General features: G+C 48.2%; 1 protein-coding gene across 2 annotated transcripts in view; it reads left to right on the plus strand.

Annotated features, from left to right (window-relative positions):
• slx4ip (SLX4 interacting protein) overlaps positions 1–23272 on the plus strand; it is a 50428-nt gene that overhangs the window by 12003 nt on the left and 15153 nt on the right. The window contains exons 3-4 of one of the 2 annotated variants that reach the window (XM_034101057.2): positions 3499–3588; positions 3911–4037. In XM_034101057.2, the coding sequence (XP_033956948.1) occupies positions 3499–3588; positions 3911–4037 (217 nt within the window). Of the gene's footprint in view, positions 1–3498; positions 3589–3910; positions 4038–10796; positions 10840–23272 lie in introns of those variants that run through there. The other variant, XM_034101058.2, reaches the window with a different exon arrangement.

The following is a 23272-nucleotide window of genomic DNA, read 5'->3' on the forward strand; positions in this document are numbered from 1 at the left end:
ACTTCTGCAGGAAATTCGGGTCAGATTCCAAATACATTTGCTCTTATTAGGCTTATTGCATTAGTTTGCTGCTTTCCTGACAACAAATCCCACATTTCTGAGAAACGCAGGGAATCACATGCTGTTTTTGTGTGAGGGACAGACCAATGTTTATCATTAAAGTCGCAGTTCCCAGTTGGGTCTTGTCTGCTGCTCTAATGTGATAAAAGGAAGTTAGTCTAACGCTTGCTAGATGTCTGGCTTCTTGCCCAAAACATAGACTCAATCAGAAGTTTAGAAACCAGTTGAGGGGATTCACCCTGCCGCGTCTCCATCAGTGCTGCACTCCCTACACGGCTCTCTTCTTTCCATGATAATGATCAAATGAACCTTGTGTCGCTCTTTTGAGCTCACATTAGCTTTTGAGCCATGTGATCTTGTGGCCCCTATTAGGATTAACATACGTGCAGGGTTCAACATGTTTGAAACATCTATATTCAAAGCAGTCCAATGCCACACACATTGAACTAAAACCTCAACATTTCCATTGAAGTAATTTACAATTTCTCTGACACGTAGTCAATATTTAAGTTTCACAAGATTGATTGTAAGGCCATTATACTACTATATTAAACTGCTAACTCATGCATAGTGGCAGTGTTGATTTCCTCATCCCCAAGGCCAGGGACGTGCACAGGTACGGGCTATTGTTGCCCGTTTCCCCTTTTTGGCTGACCTGCCCCTCTGGAGAGAGCGAGAGGTTTTTTTTTTTTTTCTGTTGTGGTCGAATCAACATGATAAGCCCACAATTAGTATTGTAGTGTCTCGCTGCGGGAAACACACCAGCTTCATTCTTCTTCTACTACTTCTTCTTCTCCTTCTTCTTACATGTAATTGCCCGCATGGTGAACTCCCTCGACGGGGCCGCTCGCTCTCTTCTCTAGATCGCCCCCTCTCTCTTCTCTTGATCGCCCTCTCTCTGCCCGCTTCATTGTAGGATTTCTGCCATGTCTCTACTTTAATTTGACCATCTCTGTTGTTATGTTATGGAATACTAAATAAATAAGTAATTAGATACCTTACACATTACTGTGCTCATAAAGAATGATAAGAATAAGAATAATGCGTATTGAACTGGTTTAATTAATTAGTGAGTTTATTTAAGATAATTATAGAAGCTCTATTTTATCAGTATGTCTGCAATAGTCAAACTACATTGAATTGTCCCCATTTTTTCTTTAGTAGTTACTAACATTAGATATTTTAATGAGATATGGACTGCAAAACCAAAAATGTCCCCGGTTTTCATTTAAAAAATCAAGTCACCGAATGCAAGTAGTTGCCTTAGCTTATTTTGTTATGAGATGATGATGTGAATTACTGTTCAAATTAGTTAATGTAATAATCGTTTTGGTCTTATATTTTTTTTCGGGGGGTGGGGCCCTTTTTCCAGTTTAGAGCAATAGCCCCTCCAAATGTCTGTGCACGTCCCTGCCCAAGGCCTTCCTTTAGTCTCCAAAGTCAAAGACTGCGATCAGGATTCCAGGACCCCTCCAACGTGTGTCAAGTCCAACCCCAAGACACCAGGGTGGGGCTCATCCGTTAGTCGCTCCCTGTGTTTTGATTGACAAGGTCTGACCCTCTGTTGCTAGGCTTTCCCACACACTGGTGCTTGTTGAAGGCAGTGAGCTGAAGCCACCAGTCATCCGTGGGCCGCTGTGAGACAAAGGGCTGAAGATCTGTGGGGACGAGCTCACTCTGACAGGCAACATGCATACATTTTATACAAGACGAGCTTGCACATAAGGGGGGCTCTGTTCTGGTCCATGGCATTTTTGTCTTTGTGAAAGCATTTTTCTTTTGTATAGAGACTTTAGTTTATATTTACGTTTGTACAGAGAATATTTAACAGTTTTGTATTTGTGACTCTCACATCATGATGTTTGGACATATTTAAAGATATGAGTCAGTATCACAGATGAATGCATTGCATTTCTAAGGGAATTATTATGACATCATGTTCCCATTAGTCTAGGTGCCAATTAGACATACTTAAGAACAAGTTGGAACCCATCAGGGCTTTAGGACTTGCCATATCTTGCAAAAGAACCGTGTAAAACAGTGCAAGCTATGACTGAAATTGAATCAAGTTCCCTGATCAGTCATATGGGGGCGCCCTCTCCTCTGGTTAACCTGTTAGGAGAAGTAAGGAAGCAGCTTCACTTCAATTATTACTGGGAAAAAAGTCCCAGAGAACGGAAAATGCTCAAAGAAATGGTGAGCTTGATTTGCTCAGGGGCGTTATTCAGACATTTCATGTAATTGGATCAGATGTAGTCAATAAAGCACCCTCAATCTTCTTCTTTGACGAAGGAGCTAACCTGAATCCTTTTAAGAGGAGGGGGCAGCTGGATGGAGTAGTGAAGTATAGGCTTGTGTCTAGAATTAGGACCTAAGTAGCGGGGCCTTCCCGTTCCCGCACACACCCTGTTAATTCTTTCTCCCGCGTCATCCACAGAGCGGGGCTGTAAGAACATCCCTCGGTCTGGTTTGTGAAGTTCAGTCATTCTGTCTGCAATACTTTCACCCAGTGGGAATCGCCTGGCCCAAAACAAAGCTTTGAGTGTGCATAAGTATCCCCAGTTACTAAATGAATAACCTCTTCTGTTTGTACACACTCTCTGCCAGTTCTGCACTGCAGAGCTTCAAATCTGTGTCTGGTTTTGTCTTTATTTGACTTTGTTTTTGCTACCCCATTCAGTTTGATGCTTTTTTTGCTGCATGACCACTGTGGGTCTTTGGGCAGTTGTTGCTCCTCTGTGTCAGGTTGTGGGTGGTCTCAGTCCATCCATTACTTCCTTGTCCAGGCTGAGGCGAAGTTCACACGAGACCCACGTCCATTTGCTCTCTGCAGCGGGCAGCTTTTGCACTCATGTGTAAACCATAATCAGGCTGGCCTGAGAAAGATGTAACAGCAACTTAACCAGCCGCGGCATTTCTGGCCTCCATGTCCCTTGTAGCTTATTGTCATTGACACGGTGACGTAGCGCTTCAGGAATCCACTCTGCAGCCCCTCTACTCAGCTTTCTACAGCACTCAGAAGTTGTAGTGCAGAAGTGCTTTAGGTTAGATTGTGGGGTTTTACAACCACTTGGATACATAGTTGGATAATCCTAATTTATGTGGTACATCGTCAGACTTTTGTGTGCAGCCTTCTGGGACGTGAGGCAGTAGCTTTATTGGTAAAGCCTAGAGAACAAGAATATACGCTTAAAGAGGAGAAATATGATCAGACAGACAGGGCCATGGTTTACTTGTAAAGAGATTGGTAAAGAGATGGCTAGACAGAGGAACTGGAGGGAGGGCAGTGCGGTGAGAGGCCTGGGGCGATGTTTGAGGACATTGGGGGGTCGTTGTGGTTTGTCTCGCTGTCAATCACCCACACTCTGATTTCCTTTGTTGTCTGTAAGCTCAATGCCCCTCAGCAACCTGTGGCTGTCCTTCCTCTTTGTGTTACAGTGTGGGAACTTTGCTGTGCTGGTGGATCTCCACGTTCTGCCCCTGGCCGGCCTTGAGGACACCAGCTGGTTTACTGCGCACCACATCGAGGTATAGACACAGGCAGAAGGGCGTTCGTGTGAATAAAGTGTGTGCGTGAATGCAAGGCTTCTGTTCTGCTTGGGGCCTTTTCAAAAGTCTGCAGCAGCGTGGAAACTAAAATGACTGAGCCTTCTTTCTGATCTTGTTAGTGGCTTTCATTGTCGCATAATTGTTCTCATCGCCACTTGTTGAATTACCTTTTCCGACCTTCAAAATGAGACTCCGACTCTTCTGTTGTCTGCCTTTGCATTTCATATATCTAACTTGTAAAGTCAAATAAAAGAACTTCTGTGTTGTAAGTTGAAAAAGATGAAATATCTTCACACTGTAGGAAGCCACAGCCCTGGTACGAGATGCTGTGGACCGCAGGGTGAAGCAGTACGCAGAGTCCCTCCACCACAGAAGACAGCCCAAACAGAAAAAGGAGCTGCCACCTGCTCCAGCCTTTTTGGTAAAAGGTAAAACACCGTCTTTTGACCCTCAATACACTATCCCAGAGCAAAATAATCCACTATTACATATGCTTATTATTGCCTTTTAACAATCCATAATATGAGTGACATTGCTTCTTCATGTGTTTACTGGTAAGTGAGTCTGAATTGTTATTATGTAATGAGAACAATGTTTTGATTTCCCTGTTGCTCACATCTCAGGAATGCAGTCATCTTTGTCTTCCTTTGCCATGTCTTAGGTGTGTCTATCATCAAGTCTTGAATAGGAACAATTGTTTACTTTGGCTTTGAACTCAATCCATTATTTATTCACTTGGCCCTCCGAGCAGAGATATCGCTGCGTGCATGGGAGTGAGCCACTGAGCCCTGAGAAGGATGGGAATGGAGTTGTAAAGCACATTAAAAAGTCATTTCATGGCTACCTTTTTTTTAAAGTGTGGGAGAAAAGACAACAGAACTAGTTGGGACACGGTGGCTTTCTACGCCCAGGGTGTGACCAGGACGTGAGAGCTGATATGAGTTCTTATATTGTGCAGCACTGTTTAACTTGGCACATAATGTAAATCCATTAAAAATGGCTAATGTTTGCAAGCCTTCGTGGGGGTTGGCACACCTGTGCTCTCTACTCGTGGTTAGCCTAACAGCAGTTGCCCTGACACATATGTTCCCATATAAATGATGTTTCAGTATGACTATGCCAATTCAATTCATCCCTATTTATCTAATGCAAGTACATTCCCTCAGCCACCCACGCACATGCCTTTGAAGCACTGTAAGCCCTGCTTCAGAGGAACCCCCGGCTGCTGTTGTAAGGCAGACAGGTTTGTCACAGGTAGCAGTTAAGGGCAGTTAAACCGCGCTCACTCAGCAGGGCAGAGAGAGTGGGATTACAGGGCAGTTGGCTCCATAAAGTTTCTCCTGTGGCTGCAGCTCTGCCTCTCACGCTACTCCCCACCCACTGAAACCCTGCATTCACATGTGCATTTGTTTTCAAACACGGATGCATGCGTACCTTATTCGACTTTTGTTGTTTTCTAAATTGAAAGTATTGTCGTCACAGGCAGCATTTGCATACTTGTAGCATGCATGTGGATGCTTCCATGCACAGAGGCGCTGATACTCGCCAGGAACATTGAGAATCAAAAGGAGCGACAGTGCGTTGGAGAGATATATCCTCCCCCTGGGCTAGGTGTGAACAGGCTGACGGTGTACGGTTACAGAATAGCATGTGTCATATTTCCCATGACAGACTGAGGAGAGACAGACATCTGTAATGATGGAGATCACAGACCGAGGCTACACACACACACACACACACACACACACACACACACACACACACACACACACACACACACACACACACACACACACACACACACACACACACACACACACACACACACACACAGTATTTCAGCAGGAAATATGCATGTAAAAATGATTAAGCTCCTTGCAGCGTTGCCAAAAAGAATGTAACCCGTGGAACATGACTCCATACCATACTGTAGAATCCCCCCCCCCTCTCAGAACATGAAAAGGTATCGCGCCTTAAACAGGCCCACACAGTTCATGTGCTCTAGTCCTATTAAAGGTCTTAAGTGAGTGTAATCACATTCTTGGTCTTTTCATTGTCCCATGTGAGGGAGGCGGCAGAGCAGTAAAGGTGGAGACTGTGACTGTGAGAAGTTAGCAGGCAGGCAGGAGCCATAAAAAGGGAAGGACAGACTATAGGCTTAGGGAGGGAAGCCCAGCAAACCTCAGGGTAGGTATTAAGTATTGGGGTCATCCTTTCTGCAGGCAGGTCAAACGCTAACATGCTAAGCCTAACAGGACTTTTAGCCCCGTCCATAGCGGGAAGTGGAAGCGGGTTTTCTGCATGTATCTGTTTCAGCAGAAGACCTTTTTTTAACATCTGTGTGCAACATTATGACATTTGAGAGCAGAATTAGGCTAGAGACCCTGAAGTGGGACATGTGTATGTGCTGTATCATGTGCTCATGCATGTTGTTACACATAGAGAAAGGTGTCAGGCAGGGTGGCACTGATGTCTGGGCCAAGAATAGGCAGATGGTGTGTGGTGCTATGTGTGGGATGGTATGGGGGGGGGATTGTGGGTCCTGTATGAGGCGGTGTTTGAGCTGGTGCCAGTGTGAAATCACAGGGGCTTCCGCCAACAGACAGCAGTAAGAGAAGCGTAACAGCCTCAGCTGTTGGCACTTCAAATGAGCCATCAACAGCTTTTTGCATTCCAAGGCCCTTCAGTGCAAATGCTTGTATCTGAGTTATCTCTATGGGTTATTGTATTTATGTATGTGTGTGGGTGCATATGTGTCTGTGTGTATTGCACCCACTGAACATGTCAGAGTGGGGCTTATCTCATGTCTTCTGCCCAACATAAATCCATCCTTGTCTTCGTATCTCAGCTGCAGAGGCCAATTTCCAACTGTCAAATCCCAGCCCCCCCTCTTTTTGTATACCCAGGCGACTTGAGACTTCATGATTAGCTCATAGTGATGTGATTTATTTATGTTTTCAGAGAGATGAACAGGGGGAACTTTTCCCACCAAACATCTTGGCTCTGGACAGGCAGAAATGGACATGCTAGACTTTAGAAGCCCAGGGAAGGAGAGCTTGGGAGAGGCCTGTCGCATTCTCCCTGGTAGACCGTGTTGGACACACCCACATTTCTCAGGGTAATTACAGATTGAAAATGAGTGGATAATAGGTTCTCTGTGCTTTGAGGAATACATTTTTGTCATTTAAAATGATATTCGAAGAAGGAAGCTGGTGCACGAGTGTCACAGTTGTCCTCCTAGAGATGCTGCTCAGCAGAAAAAGAAGCCAGAAAGAAAAACATGTTCACTTCAGACATGGCACAACACAACGTGCTGTGCATACTGCGCAAGCAAGTATTTGTCAGACATTACGGATATACTCACTGTAGATTAGATTGTGTGCTTGATTTCCGTTTGCTCTTGTGCCAGTATTGTTTTACCACAAGGGGATATAGATGTTTTGTCCATAATGGTGTATATATTGGTGTATGAGTGTAAACTGAGAAGGCCCATTTTACACGGATTTAGTTAGCATGCGATTTAAAACTGCCAAAGCACATTACCAGATGTCTTGCGTTTACTATTATTATCGATTCAGCCGCATTGAACCCTCCAAGCCAGGCCAAGCTCGGGTATATCGTAGCCCTGGAGTTTGAAGCGCTTCCTACCAGTCGGAGTTAGAGGAGTCCTGGCAAAGTGGCACCTTGAGTCCATTCTACCCCATGGCAGAGCTGGTTCCTTCTTCCTCTCCCTGCACAGGTGCCAGGGCTTAGGGGGAGGGAACACCTGCCAGCCTCTTTCCCCATGGCCACGGCAGGCTGGAGAGGCATTTTCCCAGGCTCCCCAGATGAATGGTCACTAATAGCCGTGGGAGAGGGCTTTGCGAGTGCTGCACAGTGTACCACTGACTCCTCTTGGCAGCCCTATGAAGGGGGCTTAAGGCAGCCTGGCCACGGCCAATGCGGGAAAAAGCACAAGTGTTGCTGGATAGCTTTACGGTTGGAGAATGTGTTTACGAATGACCATCTCCCTCCCAGTGAAGAATGCGGAGGATGAGTAGGGACTAAAAGGAAGATGGTTAATTTTTGCACCGCCATGTCATAGGTTGTGCTTTGTTTGGCTTCTCGGGCTCTTTGAAGGCCGAAACAGTTTATCACATTTTGAAGTGCTATGTAGTCAAATTGTGAGTGTTAGAAAAACAGTTGTATGGGTGTTTTTCGGTGAAACATGTCATCCTTTTGGGCTCGCACTGCAACAGTTCCATCACTTTCTGAAGACGCAGAAAATACTTTTAAAGTGACAACCTGTATTAACCCACCTTGTGTCTCCTCAGTGCTTCCACAGCTATTACTATTTCTATTATGTGGGGTCTGCTCTGTAAATAGAGAGGCATGCATGTGGCAGAGTTACCTGCCCCGCTCTGTGTTACTGGGCGTGAGGCAGGCTGGGATTAAGGCGAGGGGGAAACGGAGACCTGTGACAGGAACAAAGGAATTCCAAGGCCCAGGCTGGAAATGGATCCTGATCAGAGTAGCCACTCCAGCCAGTCTGCCCCTCTCCCTGCTCGCCCTCCCTCCCCTGGCCCCTGCTGGGCAACCCCCTTTCTCCTGGTGCTTTGTGGTGTTGCTGTGGCTCTTTAAATCCTTCCTGTAAGCCCCTGGCCTTACTCAGCAGCAATACATTGCACAGTCTGCCTCCAACGTTAACCCCCCCTTCCCCATTATTGCACACTACAATCACACTTTCGCTCGGTTTCTTTGTCCTTGGCATTTTCGCACCTCTATGACTCCCTCCTCTCCTAGCCGGTGCCATCAGTGCCTTCCTTGTCCACTCTGCTCAGCTCTTCTCTTGTCGCCTTTTAATGTTTCCTTCTTTCTGTCCTTCTCCCTCTTTCCGCAGGGTCAGCTGCGCTCTCCTAGGAGTAGGACACAACCGCAATCCCAGCCATAGCTGTCACACCACACTCTTTTCCCATATAATTAGGGCCTGAGCATGGATCACATTCAAGTGACTGTTCCCATTCACCACATTCTGGTCGGGAGATGGCACACACTTTCTTGAACTCATGCTGTGTGTTCTGCACGACCAGAATGCCTAGTTCTAGCAATTACTTAAAGGTTTTCAGTGGATGTTTCGCCTCTGCTCTTTGCTTCCACTTTAGAGGAATGGACCCATGTCATGTCCTCCTGTGAGCTTTGTGGTTTCCCCTGTGGACAGATGTTATAGGACTGCTGCCACACAGTATATGCCTTGTGTGGTCAGGAAAAGGTCACCCTAAAATAGCATTTAACAAAAGCAACACCGTTTTATTTTTTCAGGGCCTTTGCTCAAGTCAATTCAACACGTCATGTATTTGCATGGCTTTACCTGCTTTGTATCATCAGTCCCCGGTAGCAACACCTCAGATGGAATTGCCATGTGTGCTTAGTTCACCTATTTGGAGTTACAAACACAGGCTAGCAGATTTGCAAAAGCCCAGCAGCCTGGTTCCAATGAGACTCTGACCTTGGATTTTAAAGTCACAGTGCAGAACCCGAGTCCAAAAACTGATCTGCACAACATGAAACTAGAGGAGCATATTTTAAAATAAGCAGTGAGCATCTTCCTCGTTCTGAATGCTCTTACATATAAACAGTGGCAGCACTTATAGAGATGTGTGGCCTCTTGCGCTAATTAAGATATAATGATGATTAAATATGACATTTTGTATTGTGACTGCATCCCTCTCATCGGATTATGTTTCTGAGCAATGGATTCTTTCCCTCGATAATTGCTCTGTGCTCCAAAATGCTCCCCACCACTTTAGTCACATGCTGCATTATGGGTTGGCCTGCGCTACCATGCTGCGGCGTATTTTGTAACTGCGATGAAGGGGTCACCCAAATGTTAAATTGAACACTCATGTGCAAATATTGTTTCAGGTGGACGTTGTGCAGGATGATAAGGCACAGTGCTCCGCTACGGCCGTAGTTACAGTTACACACAGAGAGTGATGTCCTTCCAGGAAAGCCCCCACTTGCATATGGGTAACTTCCTCAAGCTCTCTCATCCTCCTCCACTCCACCCCTCTCTCTCGCTCTAAGCCCCAACTCTCCACCCACACTTGAGGACAGAGGGAGGGGGTCCACATCAAAGCGGAGATGTCAAAAGAGCAGGATTTTCAGGCACTGATGTCTGACTGTCCTGCTGATTCAACTCCTGTTCATAAAGGGGTTTGCGTGGGAATTGCAGTTCGCCTGACACACAGCCACTACATTTACATGCATGCTAAACACGTGGTTAATAGGAGGAATCAGGTTACATGCACTGCAATAACCAGGTTACTGTAAAACCTGCTTTTACATGAAGCTAGTGGATACTCAGATTTATTTCCTTCTCATTGCCCTCTTTGAAGCAGTTTTGGCAGAATTGAAGTGTATTAATAAGAGTGCACAATTGATAGTAGTTGTAGCCTGAAGAGTTCTTTTTTTTTGGTGGAAACATTTGACTAACTTTTCCCTCTGAACCATCTTATTTAGCATTTTGTATTAATTTAGTTTAATTTAAGTTAGTCTTAGACATGTTATTATCTTTCCCTCCATATTTTGGTCATGCTGCTGTGCCATGATTATATTGATGCAAAAAGTACCATCATGCATGGCAAATAAATTGGTTTCCTTAACTGTTGAAAGACCCTTTCACATACTCTAAAAAAAACTTGGATGGTTACAAACCAAATCTCATTCTCCTGTCCTATGCCCATTACTTCCAGGACACATATATTTTTGCGAAATCCTCACTATTTAAATCACTTCCAAATCACCTGTCCTTGCAGCCATTTTTAGATTCTTTGTTCATCTTGGCGGCATGCAATAAACACATTTCTTCCATAAATGATAGCTAACATGGAGTGAGTAGTAAGCTAACATGGAGTGAGTAGTTAATAAATTTAACTAGAATAAACTAGTATTGTTTATTCCTGGTAAAGGCCCTAGACACACTGTGGTCAGCCTAATGCACGGACAGAACGTTTAATGATCTCCAGAAATTCTCATGGAGTCCTGCAGGAGTCACAACAGCATGGGCTGTTGGAATGCGGATGGCGAGAAGAAGAAGGCTGTGTTAGCTATGGCTGTTTTTAATGATCTCCTCAGGATATAACTGAAGTTAATGAAGTCTGTTCCATGGGGGCTTACCTTTGACCCTGCTCTGAGAGTTTCTCACCCCTTTCTGTTCCCTTTTACAGTCCTCGTCACTCTGGATGCCTTTTGGTTTGTTGACTTTTCTTTCCTCTCATTGTTTTCCCAGGAAGCGGTGAAAGCTGCAGGGATGTGTGTGTGTGCATATATGTGTGTGTGTGTGTGTGTGTCTCGATAGTACAGTATTCTAGCCTTGGCACCAGCACTGTGGAGTCTGTCTTTTTTCCGCAGTTGTTCTGTGGTATATTACAAGATGGTATAACTATCTCAATACAAGTGGTTTCGATATTATCTACCACATTTCTGAAAACATGGCGTGCTGGCTTGTTTACTGTTTGATTTGACCTTGTTATAATATTGTTGTTCATCGGGTTTCAAAACAATTAAGCACAGCCATCTTCTCTTGCAGGAAGTACAAATGAAATCCTTTAAAGTCTCCACTCTGCGGATTTGAGTATTGCACCACTGTGGGCCACAGTTGCCACAGAAAGGGGCCACTCATTCCCAGAGGAGGCACTAGCAAACTGTTTGTGAGAGAAACATGAATGCAAGCTTAGCACGAGAGGACCCGGGCAGAGGGCCAAGAGCAACTCTGCGCTGTGCAGGACGTTATTAAGTTGGAGCAACAGCTGATGTCTCGGGCCATGGCGTTGCACTGGTTCCCAACTCTGTGTCCAGACGTCCCTGTCAGACTTGTCCTGGGAATTGGCTAGCTTGGCCCACCAGGGACACCAATGAGAATACTTGTAAAGCCAAACATGAAGTCAAAGAGTCTATGGAACAAAGATCTAAGCTTCTGAAAATATAGAAAGCCATGATTGTTCAATGAATGATGCTTCCCTTCTGAACCAAGAATGGGCAGAGAAAACACAACAGAGATTCAGATATGCATTCCTCTCTGGTTAGACATCCAGAACTGGAGATAGATGAGGACTACTTCCCTATTTTAAGAATAATAGAATATCTGAAGTTCTTTCCAATAAAGGAATGCTGCTATTGTTAACTACAAACATGCTCAGCATAGCATACAGCGTGTTTATGCAATTTTCCTTTGGGATCAATTAACCATTCTATTTAAAGCTTGTTGACTTATCCTACATACATTGTGAACATCACTTATTAAGGGACAGACTTGCAAAGACCCTAACTCTATAGACAATTTAGTGAGAGCTACTCCAATAGCATTTATACTCATGAATCTAGCAAATGACAACCATGTGTCTCCTGGTTCAAAACGTCCACTTTGTACTGTATAGTTCACAGGAATGACTAATCTTTTGGTTGTTTGGCCATGTAAATCTACTGATTTCAATCCAACATATTTTTTACTTGCTGAAGATCTGACTTAAGCCCCCCAAACAAACAAAAACTAAAGACGTCTGCATAAGAAGCCTGGAAGACCTCCACTAGTAAAATAACCAATATGTCAGCGGCTTATGCGAAATATTTGCAACCCAAATACTATGTTAGTGGTATGTTTTATGTTTATTTGCTCAACTGCATTATGGACAAAAAGACAACTACTATCATTATACATTGATGAACCCACTGAAATTAAAGGGGCCCTATTATGCTAATTCTCAGGTTCATAAATGTTTATGCCTCTACTACTAGGACATGTTTACATGATTTAATGTTCAAAAAGGTCTTTATTTTTCTTATACTGCCTGTGCTGCAGCACCTATTTTCACCCTCTGTCTGAAACCAGAGCCTAGTCTGCTCTGATTGGTTAGCTGGCCAGCTCTGTCTTGATTGGTCAACTGTTAACAGAATGGTCAACTGTTAACAGATTTCCCGCCCGTACAATGTAAGCTGGAGTGTTACACATTGATGTCATTCTTTTACAGAAGTAAACAAAGGACTACAATCGAGGCGTTTAGGATTTCAGCCTTTGCAGACCACAAAAACACAACACACTACAGGAAAGGGTAAACTCCATCCATCCATCTTCTCCCGCTTATCCGTGGTCGGGTCGCGGGGGTAGCAGTTCCAGCAGAGAGCCCCAAACTTTCTTTTCCCTGGCGACATCAACCAGCTCTGACTGGGGGATCCCAAGGCGCTCCCAGGCCAGCGAAGAGATATAATCCCTCCACCTGGTCCTAGGTCTACCCCTTGGTCTCTTCCCAGCTGGACGTGCCTGGAACACCTCCCTAGGGAGGCGCCCAGGTGGCATCCTAACTAGGTGCCCGAACCACCTCAACTGGCTCCTTTCGAAGCGAAGGAGGAGCGGCTCAACTCCGAGTCCCTCCCTGATGACCGAACTTCTCACCTTATCCCTAAGGGAGACACCAGCCACCCTGCGGAGAAAACCCATCTCGGCCGCTTGTATCCGCGATCTCGTTCTTTCGGTCATGACCCATCCTTCATGACCATAGGTGAGGGTAGGAACGAAAATGGCCCGGTAGACAGAGAGCTTTGCCTTCTGGCTCAGCTCCCTTTTCGTCACAACGGTGCGGTAAAGCGACTGCAGTACCGCTCCCGCTGCTCCGATTCTCCGGCCCATCTCACGCTCCATTGTTCCCTCACTCGAGAACAAGACCCAGAGATACTTGAACTCCTTCACTTGGGGTAAGGACTCATTCCCTACTTGGAGTGGACAGTCCATCGGTTTCCTGCTGAGAACCATGGCCTCAGATTTGGAGGTGCTGATCCTCATCCCAGCCGCTTCACACTCGGTTGCAAACCGATCCAGCGAGTGCTGAAGGTCGCAGACCGATGAAGCCATTTGAACCACATCATCTGCAAAAAGCAGTGGTGCAATCCTTAGTCCACCGAACTGCAGACCCCCTCCCCCACGACTACGCCGATCCATGTATATTACAAACAGGATTGGTGACAAAGCGCAGCCCTGGCGGAGGCCAACCCTCACCGGAAATGGGTCCGACTTACTGCCGAGGACCGGGACACAGCTCTGGCTTTGGGAGTACAGAGATTGGATGGCCATGAGTAGAGACCCCCTCACCCCATACTCCCGCAGCACCTCCCACAGTAACTCCCTGGGAACTCGGTCATACGCCTTCTCCAAGTCTACAAAACACATGTAGACCGGATAAGCGTACTCCCAGGCCCCCTTCAGGATCCTTGCGAGAGTAAAAAGCTGATCCGTCGTTCCAGGACCAGGACGGAATCCTCCTCAATCTGAGGTTCGACAATCGGCCTGACCCTCCTTTCGAGTACCTTAGATTAAACTTTCCCGGGGAGGCTGAGTAGTGTGATGCCTCTGTAATTGGCACACACCCTCTGATCCCCCTTTTTAAAAAGGGGAACCACCACCCCGGTCTGCCACTCCTTCGGTACTGTTTCCGACTTCCACGCAACGTTGATGAGACGTGTCAACCATGACAGTCCCTCAACACCCAGAGCCTTCAGCATTTCCGGGCGGATCTCATTCACCCCCGGGGCTTTGCCACTGTGGAGTTGTTTGACGACCTCAGTGACCTCCCCCCGGGAGATTGGTGTTGATCCCCCGTCATACTCCAGCTCTGCCTCTAACATAGAGGGCGGAGTTGTCGGGTTCAGGAGTTCCTCAAAGTGTTCCTTCCAACGCCCTAACACTCCATCAGTTGAGGTCAACAACGTCCCATCCTTACTGTACACAGCTTGGATGGTTCCCTGCTTCCCCCTCCTGAGGTGTCGGACAGTTTTCCAGAACAACTTTGGTGCCGCCCGAAAGTCCTTCTCCATGTCTTCTCCGAACTTCTCCCACACCCGCTGCTTTGCCTCGGCCACGTATGAAGCTGCTGCCCTTTGGGCCTGTCGGTACCTTGCAACTGCCTCGGGAGTCCCCCGGGATAACAAATCCCTGAAGGCCTCCTTCTTCAGTCGGACGGCTTCCCTGACCACCGGTGTCCACCAGGAGGTTCGAGGGTTACCGCCCCTTGATGCACCTAAGACCTTGAGACCACAGCTCCCCGCCGCGGCTTCGGCAATCGAGGCTTTGAACACCGACCACTCTGGTTCAATGTCCCCAACCTCCACAGGAATGCCTGAAAAGCTCCGCCGGAGGTGTGAGTTGAAGGCCCCCTGAACTTGGGCCTCCTCCAGACGCTCCCAGTTCACCCGAACTACACGTTTGGGCTTACCAGGTCTATCCAGAGGCTTCCCCCGCCACTCGACCCAACTCACCACCAGATGGTGATCAGTTGACAACTCCGCCCCTCTCTTTACCCGAGTGTCCAAAACATACGGCCTCAGGTCCGATGATACGATAACGAAATCGGTCATGGACCTTCTGCCTAGGGTGCTCTGGTACCACGTACACTTATAAGCATCTTTATGTTCGAACATGGTGTTCGTTATGGCCAATCCATGACTAGCACAGAAGTCCAGTAACAAACCACCACTCCGGTTCAGATCAGGGGGGCCGTTCCTCCCAATCACGCCCCTCCAAGTGTCTCCATCATTGCCCACATGTGCGTTGAAGTCTCCCAGCAAGATTAAAGAGTCCCCTTCAGGAGCCCCATACAGGACTCTTTCCAGGGTCTCCAAGAAGGCCGTATACTCTGAACTTCTGTTGGGTGCATAAGCACACACAACAGTCAGAGTTTTCCCCCCCATAACCCGCAGGCGTAGGGAGGAGACCCTCTCGTCCACTGGGGTAAACTCCAACAACGAAGCACCTAACCGGGGACTTGTGAGTATCCCCACACCTGCCCGGCGCCTCACACCTTGAGCAACTCCGGAGAAGAATAGAGTCCAACCCCTATCCAGAAGTAAGGTTCCAGAGCCGACGCTGTGCGTAGAGGTGAGCCCAACCAGATCCAACTGGTAACGCTCCACCTCCCGCACAAGCTCCGGCTCCTTCCCCCCCAGAGAGGTGACGTTCCACGTCCCCAAAGCCAGCTTCTGTCGCCTGGGTCTGGTCCGTCGAGACCCTCCGCTTTCACTGCCACCCTTCTGGCAGCGCACCCGACCCCATCGCTGTTTCCCGTAGGTGGTGGGACGGAGAAGCGGAGGTGTTGCCCACGTTGCCTTTTCGGGCTGGGCCCGGCCGGGCTCCGTGGCTAGCCCGGCCACCAGACGCTCGCCGACGAGTCCTCCTTCTGGGCCTGGCTCCAGAAAGGGACCCCGGGCCGGGTATCCTCACTTCTTGTGTCGTCTTTCATGAGGTCTTTTGAACTCAAACAACATAAACTCAACAAAATATAATAGGGCCTCTTTAAAACTAAGTTAGCACTCAGTCTCTATTCTTGCTATGCAATTATCTTTAACTGTATCAACTTCCCTGCCATGTTCGAATAGTCACGATTATCCTGGTAACGGAAATGTACAATCAATGATTCCTCTAAATATCTATTATTCACCAAAATATGTCTTATTACTTATTTGTCTCTTCAAAGCTGAGTGAATGCTTTGAGTTGGTGCCGTGCATGGTGTATAAATCAGTCCCTGATTATTTTTGCTAGAATGAAAAATAATGGAGCAGAGAAGGAATCTAACACTGACCTTTAATTTGATGGATTAGATTTTGTTCCGTCTCTTGAGAGACTTTATGTATGTTCACACATCTTCACTAAGCTGTCCAACTTGTGGATTTAGCTGAAGGCTGAATCTTTACTCAAGAGCTTTTGAGGATCAGATGTGTTCTCATAGGTGTAGCCTGTCACCTAGGTTCCAATTAAATGTTATAGTTTTGGAAAAATATTGATCGTAATTGCTTGGTATCATAGTAACAAACTGGTATCCATATTTCAAAGGCACTTTGATCTCTCGATTTAGTTTTATTTCAACTGTTATTAACTTTAATTATAAGGATTTATTCCTACTTGAAAGATGGAGCTTGGTTTGTTGAATCGAATTACTGATGTATTCATTTATGTATTATTGTTTTATTCGCTACTCTAAGATTTGTTTGCTAGTGAAATGATCCTAGTTCCTGATTAATCTACAAACACTAAGAAAAAGAAAGCCATGGTGGGACGTTAAATCACTGTCCAGTGTATACCTGTGGCAGTTTTGTGACACACTGTCTCTGTAATTACATGTCATTATCCAAAGAATCCCAAGACGGTTTCTTTTTGTAGACGATAATTAAATGCTTTGAATTGGTGCTGAGATGATAACAGCCAGCGGACCAGGAGAAATGTTAATGAAGACCCCCTCACACAACGCTGTTACCCTGCAGTCTGCCCTGAGTGTTGTACAGTAACAATACGTGTGGGACATACAGTATTTGTCATAGCTGAAAATCCACTAGAGGAGACTTGTCCAAGTTTTATTTACGAGTTTCTGTCAGTATTTTTGCCGACGGGTGAAAACCTCCCCAATTACAAAATGACAGCCTTTCAATGCCTCGTTTTTTGCTCAATGACAGTTCATATTTGACACTGCTAACAGAGCACTTATATACTAATAAAGGACTGGCTTATCTAAAGCCAGTTGAGTAGCACTTGAAATGTTTGGCTCTATGAAACCTGATGTACTTATATGATTCTGTTTTCTTCAAGGTTGTGTCTTCCTGGTCGAATGTACTTATTGTAAGTCGTTTTGGATAAAAGCGTCAGCTAAATGCAATGTAATGTAATTATCCAGGGAGTTCTGAAAGAGCCTCAAGTGCAGGAGGTCAGGATTCTTCTCTAACTATGAAGATGTGTACCGTACTTTTCGGAATATAAAGTGCACCTGCATATAAGCCGCAGCAGCTAAATTGTCCGTCTGTCTTGCTCTCGTTCTGTCTCTCGGTTCCACTTTTACTTTGGCGCGCTACCTGTCTCACTCTTTTCCGGCCTCCAGCTTTTCCTGCTGGAGCCCGCCGCTTAAAGGTGGTGGGCTTGGACCGGTCATAGAGCCCATAGTGTTAAAGGTGGTTAATTTTACCTGTAAAATCCATAGATTTAGGAGGTTCCCTAGTGGCTGTTAGCTGTACAAAAAATGGGGAAAAAAGTTGCGGCTTATAGTCCGAAAAGTACGGTAATCCTTTAATTGACCTTAAAATGCCAAAAATCCCTATAGTTAGCACTTAGGGAGGTTTCCACACAGCAACAGCTACATAACAAAGCCAGAAAAATAAACACGAGAGTGGTAATGCTCGAGTCAAAGAGGATACAACATTACAATTATTTTAAGGAGAAGAAGGAAATGTTAGCAAGAAGGTACAAAAGGGTAGGCAGCCACTGTCACTTTCCCAGAACTGTTGTTCTGTTTACAAGAAACAACGATAGTTACGGCTGTAACTACGGTTCTATGAGTCCCGGATGACCGCCAGAGGCGGTGCTTTAGCACTGGATATGTCCATCGCGCGCGCATGCGCAGCTCGAGTACCAATAACAACAAAGTCACCTGTGACCCACGTGACACCGGCTATATCAGCCGGTATTGTCAGAGGATCTGTTCCCCGAATCTTCTCGCGAGCACACAAGAATTCTGAGTGACAGGGAACTCTGGCGGTCATCCGGGACTCATAGAACCGTAGTTACAGCCGTAACTATCGTTCTATTTCGTCCCTACTGACCGCCAGAGGCGGTGCTTTAGCACTGGATGACCTATACCAACAATGTCATGAAGAATCCAAGCCCTTGCTCACCACTGGAAGCAGCGGAGCTCGGCAAAAGGACCATGCCCAAAGAATGGGGAGTGGCGACATTGACCTGATGACAACTGGAGAATGTGCCAGAAGACGCCCACGACGCCGCGGCGCAGATGGTCTCCAGGGGCACCCCTCTCAGGGCAGCCCAATATGTTGAGATGCTCCTTGTAGAGTGGCATCTCAGCCTGGTGGCAGGGGGCGACCACTGGCCCCGTAAGCCTGTGAGATGGTATCGACAACCCAGTGGGGAAGCCACTGGTTAGAGGGCCTAACCTCCTTTAGTGCCGCCAGGGCAAACTCAAGAGTTGCTCCTCCTGCCGTATACAGGCAGTAGCCTTGATATACGCCCTTTGGGCACCCCCCGGGCACAGCAACTTCGATGTGCCGTACTCCTGAATGTCAAAGCGTGCCAGCTGGGCAGGCTGATTGAAGTGAGTTTGTGGAAGGACCCCGGGCGGGAATGCCACATTTGCCCAAAGGGCAACGCATGAGAGTCCCACCTCGGGCATGTATTGTTTATGGAGAGGACATGCAACTCCCCGACTCACTTCCCTGAGGCTATCGCAAGCAGAAATGCTGCCTTTGTGGGCAGCCACCTAAGCCCCACCTGGGCCAGGGGCTCGAAGGGAGGAGGTGATAGGGCATCCGGCAGCAAGGGCAGGTCCCAAGCCGGAGCCCTCGGGGTGCAAGGGGGACGCTGCCGTAAAGCCCCTCTCATAAAGAGGGACACCGACCTGTGGCACCCCGCCGTGGCGCCGTCGACCCGAACATGTCGGGCAGAATCGCAGCCACATAAATTCAGAGTGGAGTGAGAACGTCCACTATCTAGAAGGGACTATTGTCTAAGCAACAATGTACATGCTGTCCCCAAGGAACACGCACATTCTTGCCCCCCAGTTGGGGTAGAAAGTGCGTGAGTGCAAGCTGCACGGCCCGAAGCTCTAGCACGTTGACCCGGCGCGCACTCTGCTGGGCAGACCACTGACCCTGAACGGTCCTGCCCTGCCGCACTGCACCCCACCCTGAGAGACATGCACCTATGGTGATGGTCTCCTGGCGGGATGGGATGGCACCCATGGGCACGCCTACCAGAGATAGGCCCTGCCCCTCCAGCGTGACGGAGAGTGGAGCAATGCTGCGACACCCTGACTTCACTGTGCCTGTGCCACTTGGCGTCCAAGTGAAGGCTGTTCAGCCACATCTGCATGGGGCACAACGACAGCGGGCCTAAGGGCCCAGCGGCCGAGGCAGCTGCCAGTCTGCCCAAGGGCCGGAGGAACTGAATATAAGGCACCCTCTTGCCCGGCCCACGTGGAAGTAGGCATCCCTCGGTTGGGAACCACTCCACCTGTGCGTATGCAGTAGTCAGCATATAGAATGGCAGCACCTTCAGGAATCTGTTGATTCCTCTGAGGTCCAAGATCGGGCGAAATCCGCCGACTTTCTTGCTCACGAGAAAGTATGCCGAGTAGAACCCCCTGGCTAAGCAGAGGGTCTTACTGGGTTGATTGCGTCCTTGGACAAAAGGACGGACAACTCTTGGCCCAGAGGTAGGGCCCCTGCAGGATCGCTGACGACTGTCAATTAGACCCAGCCGAAGGCTAGGGGCCGGAGCTGCGGTCCGTACCCCTGGGTTAAGGTGAAAACCACCCAAGGGACGGAAGTACAGACTGCCCAGAAACTGAGCTGCTGCTGGGAAAGCAGCCGCCGACCACCCCCGGGATTTCAGAGCCCAGCCCCCCGGACCCTGGAGCCTCTTGGGGGGTTCCGGTCAGGCTCTGGGGCACGAGGCCGCCTGGAAGGCGGGCGACATGGGGCACGAAAGTCATTGGGAGGCGGTTGAGTGGGCCGCTAAGACCTCTGCGGACCACCCCTGTAATCCAGCGGCTGAGTGCGGCTGCTAGAGCGGCCCCTGGGCCTGCTGGGAATGGGCACAGGTCTGCGAGGACCCGAGTGCTGCTGCCTGGTCTGCCTAGCTTGGGCGGCACACTCCAGTGCCTCCGAGGGCAGCTGATCTAAACAGCTCCCCTGGCTCGACTGGTCCGCGACGGAGGACTCTCCGTCAACCGGAGGAGGTGCGTCAGCCGAAGGAGGGGCGCCTACCGAAGGAGGGGCGCCCACCGAAGGAGGAGGGGGGGGGGGCCCTACACCGGGCCCAGGCTGAAGGGCCAAGAGGCGACTTCATATCATGCCCCTATCGGCAGCTAGCCGATCCACTTTAGAGGACAGCCTATTTCTAGTCCTTCTATTGGGGGGAGCACACAAAGCCATCGCTCCCTCAAGTCGCCGGGAACGGCCGAATTGATCTGGAGGAGTACGTGACAAGGAGAGGTGTCTGTTGGCTGCTGCCAGACGTTCCACCTCAGTGATTCGAGCCACTCTGAGCACCCGAGGCATGCAGCTACAGAGAGAACCTCCCTCAGATGCTCGAATTTCGTCCCCACTGACCACCAGAAGCGGCCGAGGCAGGAGGGGCAGCGGTCGTGGCCGTCCTCGGGCTCAAGAGAAACCCTACAGGCGCTACATGAATGAACCATTCTGTGGGTAGCCAGATGCAGCGTAGCCTGGAGCGGGTGCGGGAACACGCCTTCACCAGCTACCTGCTTAATGGAAAGAGTAGAGCGTTGCTGCTACTCGCCGAACAGAAAGAGGGATGTAATTACACCCACGTTACGGCAGAGGGAGCGGGAGCGGGATCACTGCCTTCACCTAGCTGGATTAGTAAATAAGGCAGTTTACCAAGAGCGGGGGCGAAAACACTGCCTTCACTGGCTGAGCTAGAGGCGAGTGCCAGATGCAGCGTAACCGGGAGCGGGTGCGGGAACACAGCCTTCACCAGCTACCTGCTTAACGGAACCAGGCAGTTTAGCGTCTACCAGGAGCGGGGGCGAGAACACTGCCTTCACTGGTTAAATTAAGACGAATGCCAGATGCAGCGTAACCGGGAGCGGGTGCGGGAACGCAGCCTTCACCAGCTACCTGCTTAACAGAATAAACAAGGCAGTTTAGCGTCTACCAGGAGCGGGGGCGAGAACACTGCCTTCACTGGTTGAGTTAGAGACGAATGCCAGATGCAGCGTAACCGGGAGCGGGTGCGGGAACACAGCCTTCACCAGCTACCTGCTTAACAGAAAAACAAGGCAGTTTGGCGTCTACCAGGAGCGGGGGCAAGAACTGCCTTCACTGGTTGAGTTAGAGACGAATGCCAGATGCAGTGTAACCGGGAGCGGGTGCGGGAACACAGCCTTCACCGGCTACCTGCTTAACGGAGAAACAAGGCAGTTCCGCGTCTACCAGGAGCGGGGGCGAGAACACTGCCTTCACTGGTCGAGTTATTGACGAATGCCAGATGCAGCGTAACCGGGAGCGGGTGCGGGAACACAGCCTTCACCAGCTACCTGCTTAACGGAAAAACGAGGCCGTTTGGCGTCTACCAGGAGTGGGGGCGAGAACTGCCTTCACTGGTTAAGTTAGAGTCGAACGCCAGATGCAGTGTAACCGGGAGCGGGAACACAGCCTTCACCGGCTACCTGCTGAACGGGAAGAGTAGAGCGGTGCTACTACTCGCCGAACAGAAAAAGGGATGTAGCTACATCCGCATTACCGGTAGAGGGAGCGGGAGCGAGCGCACTGCCTTCACCTAGCTGGGTAAAATAAAGAAGCTAACAGTATACGCAAGACGTTAGCCGAGCGGCTGCTGCTAACGATCAAGCGAGATCAAGTCAAATAACACACATGTTTAAGACCAAATAACTAGCTTCTAAAGAATAGAATAGCACAGAGCCGTAGTTACAGCAGTAACCATGGCCAGGGCTCACACGGCATCTAACCGTAGTTACAGTAGTAACTATGGCCAGTACTTACACGGCTTAGCACCGTCGTTACAGTCGTAACTCTGGCCAGTACTTGCACGGCTTGGATACTTACACAGCATAGAGCCGTAGTTACAGTAGTAACTCTGGCCAGTACTTGCACGGCTTGGAACCGTAGTTACAGTAGTAACTATGGCCAGTACTTACATGGTTTAGAACCGTAGTTACAGTAGTAACTATGGCCATTACACGGCATAGAGCCGTAGTTACGGTATTGCCTATGGCCAGTACGTGCACGGCTTGGAACCGTAGTTACAGTAGTAACTATGGCCAGTACTTACGGCTTAACCCCGTAGTTACAGTATTAACTATGGCCAGTACTTACACAGCTTGGAACCGTAGTTACAGTAGTAATTATGGCCAGTACTTACGGCTTAGAACCTTAGTTACAATAGTAACTGTGGCCGGTGCCTAAAAGTGTCAGCCAACGGCTGCCCACTAGACAATATAATATTGGGAGGATGAAATCCTCCTTAATGGCCATACATGCAGAGCACACAGTGAAGATTGTTCTCTGCATATCGTCCTAGTGCTAGGAGTCTAGTACTAGGAGCAGTAAATACCACGATATAGCGCTACTGCAACCATACCATGCGTTTACCGGGAGTAGCAGCGAGAGCACTGCCCTCACCGGCTGAGTTAAATAATGAAGCTTAACCGTACATGCAAGGTGTTAGCCAAGCGGCTGCTGCTAACAATCAAGCAACCAAGTCAGAACACAATGTTAAGACCAGATAATTAGAACCGTGTCTGGTTACAGTAGTAACCGCACATGCCGAGCACACAGCACCCGCCATGAAGATGTTCTCTGCATATCATCCTAGTGCTAGGAGTCTAGTACTAGGAGCAGTAATACAACGAACTAGCGCTACTGCAATCAAACCCTATGCTACAGGGAGCGGGAGCACTGCCCTGAGTTAATAGTTAAGCTCAACAGCAAGGTGTTAGCCAAGCGGCTGCTGCTAACAATCAAGCGACCAAGTCAGAACACAAATGTTAAGACCAGATAATAGCTTCTAGAAAATAGAAAGTACTTACCTTACTTTCTGCATCTAAACGAAAAACGGGTTTAAAGTATGACACTCTTGGCTTTCCATACTAAATCGAA

This window comes from Pseudochaenichthys georgianus, chromosome 15 (assembly GCF_902827115.2).
Source record: "Pseudochaenichthys georgianus chromosome 15, fPseGeo1.2, whole genome shotgun sequence".
NCBI classification, from domain to species: Eukaryota; Metazoa; Chordata; class Actinopteri; order Perciformes; family Channichthyidae; genus Pseudochaenichthys; species Pseudochaenichthys georgianus.